Source organism: Trachymyrmex septentrionalis, unplaced genomic scaffold, assembly GCF_001594115.1.
Source record: "Trachymyrmex septentrionalis isolate Tsep2-gDNA-1 unplaced genomic scaffold, Tsep1.0 scaffold87, whole genome shotgun sequence".
NCBI lineage: Eukaryota > Metazoa > Arthropoda > Insecta > Hymenoptera > Formicidae > Trachymyrmex > Trachymyrmex septentrionalis.
Window position 1 is genome coordinate 2,132,899 of NW_017306059.1, and position 1,859 is coordinate 2,134,757.

At 28.6% G+C, this 1,859-nt stretch overlaps 1 protein-coding gene across 6 annotated transcripts in view; it reads right to left on the minus strand.

Annotated features, from left to right (window-relative positions):
* Positions 1–1,859, minus strand: part of LOC108755264 (biotin--protein ligase) — an 11,232-nt gene that overhangs the window by 8,267 nt on the left and 1,106 nt on the right. For 4 of the 6 annotated variants that reach the window (XM_018498174.1, XM_018498171.1, XM_018498173.1 and 1 more), the window contains 6 exons: positions 1,634–1,764; positions 1,387–1,554; positions 1,074–1,230; positions 922–990; positions 380–848; positions 129–260 (listed from right to left, as the gene is read on the minus strand). In XM_018498174.1, coding sequence (XP_018353676.1) covers positions 129–260; positions 380–848; positions 922–990; positions 1,074–1,230; positions 1,387–1,554; positions 1,634–1,764 — 1,126 coding nt within the window. The other 2 variants (XM_018498175.1, XM_018498176.1) reach the window with 2 other exon arrangements.

Consider the following 1,859-nt stretch of genomic DNA (forward strand, 5'->3'; position numbering starts at 1 on the left):
ACTAATAATTAATGAAATAAATAACTTAATTATCTGCAGAAGCAAATTGTTAAAATTTATTATGTTTTGACACAACTTACTGACAAACTTATAGATCCTAATATAATATAAAACTTAACATAATATACCTATCTCGCTCTAGCACTTTTGATAATAAATTTTCTAAATTGTCGGTCGCACCTAGAGTATCTGCACAGACGAGAACATTTGGTGGTTTAATCACCTTACTGAGAATTTCCCCTACTTCCAATTCAGAATTTCTGTAAATTAATATAATACAAACAATTTTATTCTTTTATTGTTCATTACATAAATATAAATACAGTAATCATTAAATATTATATACCCTTTTTATTATTTTTAGATAGATTATACTCACTTGCAAGTTGCTTCTTTAGTAGACTTGCTTTGATCAATATTTTCAACTTCTTCATTAGTATTGTCTTTTTTCTCCATGTTTTCAGGTAAATAAATTTTAGTTAAATCAGGTTTGTATCCTCCAGTAGCGGCAAGAAGCACGTCGCTTGGTAATGCTCTATTATATGGATTTTTTACTAATCCTCCTATACGTTCATCAGTTGGTGACGAATTACATGTTGCTGGTGCCGAATTAGATGATTTAACATCTAAAAGATATAAAATTAAAAGTATATACTTACAAAAATTTTTAGAGACAATTATGCATAATGCTGGTATATCTTTCTTACTTGTTACATAGAAGTCTTCCGTAAATGCTTCAGCATTCACATTTTTATCTTGTGATCGTACACTCACACCACATATAATTCCTTTAGGCTTATTTTTCTGGGAAGATACTCGAGCTGCTTCGCACTTTGCATAAAAACTATCTGTAAAAGTATACATTTCACACGTTAAAAGATATATTACAATAAATACAAGAGTTGAATCATTATAACTTACTTTTATTTGGTGGTGGGCCAAGATGTCCAGTATCATTATAAATATACGGTTTTCCTGATACTAAAACAGCTAAAAAAATAAAGTAAAATGAAGCAAATAAATACCAAGTTATTGAAATATGTAACATTTCAAGATGCAAGAATAATATATACATTGAACACGTGTTAAACATAAGCCATGATTAATACAATATTGTCCTTGCATGATTCCAGTTATTAAGCTCGTAATATGTTCTATATCTGTTTCTAAAATAAAGCTCATATTCGTATCTGATGTTGTCCATGCCATGATTAGACCATAATCCTCAAGCTGTAAAATAATATATATAAGTAGAACATGATAAATTGACTTGCAATTAGTCACAAAATAATAATAGTTTCAAAGCTTACATAAATTATACATGCAGAATGTATAACAATAGAGCACAGAATGTATAACATATAATTAAAGACTTGAGCATTGTACTTTTGCAGAGACTGTTGAGGCCCGAGATCTATAAGTTTCCATATCAACTTCGACAAGAATATGCATCTTGAGGTCAGATTTGCTTGAAATCTGACAACAGTTACTCGCATACAGGGGAAACGACTTTCCACTTGGATAACTCAGCCAGTCGGATATATCAACTTTTTGCTGATAAAATAATAATCGTCAATTTTATATAGTTTCATTTTTATAAATATAAGAAATATATTTGCCATATTATACATACTTGAGGATATATAGTATATAATTTTGCATTTTCTTGAAACCATACTAATTCGTCAAGTTTCGCAAGATGCTTGTTAGTACACAAGCGAGAACTCATAAAATGTTCATCGTCATATCGTGATGCGTTGCGATCTTAAAATCATTATAAAATATACATATATAATGCTTTTAATGCATATTTATTTAATAAATATAAATTTAAATTGAAAATTTTAATGTATATGATA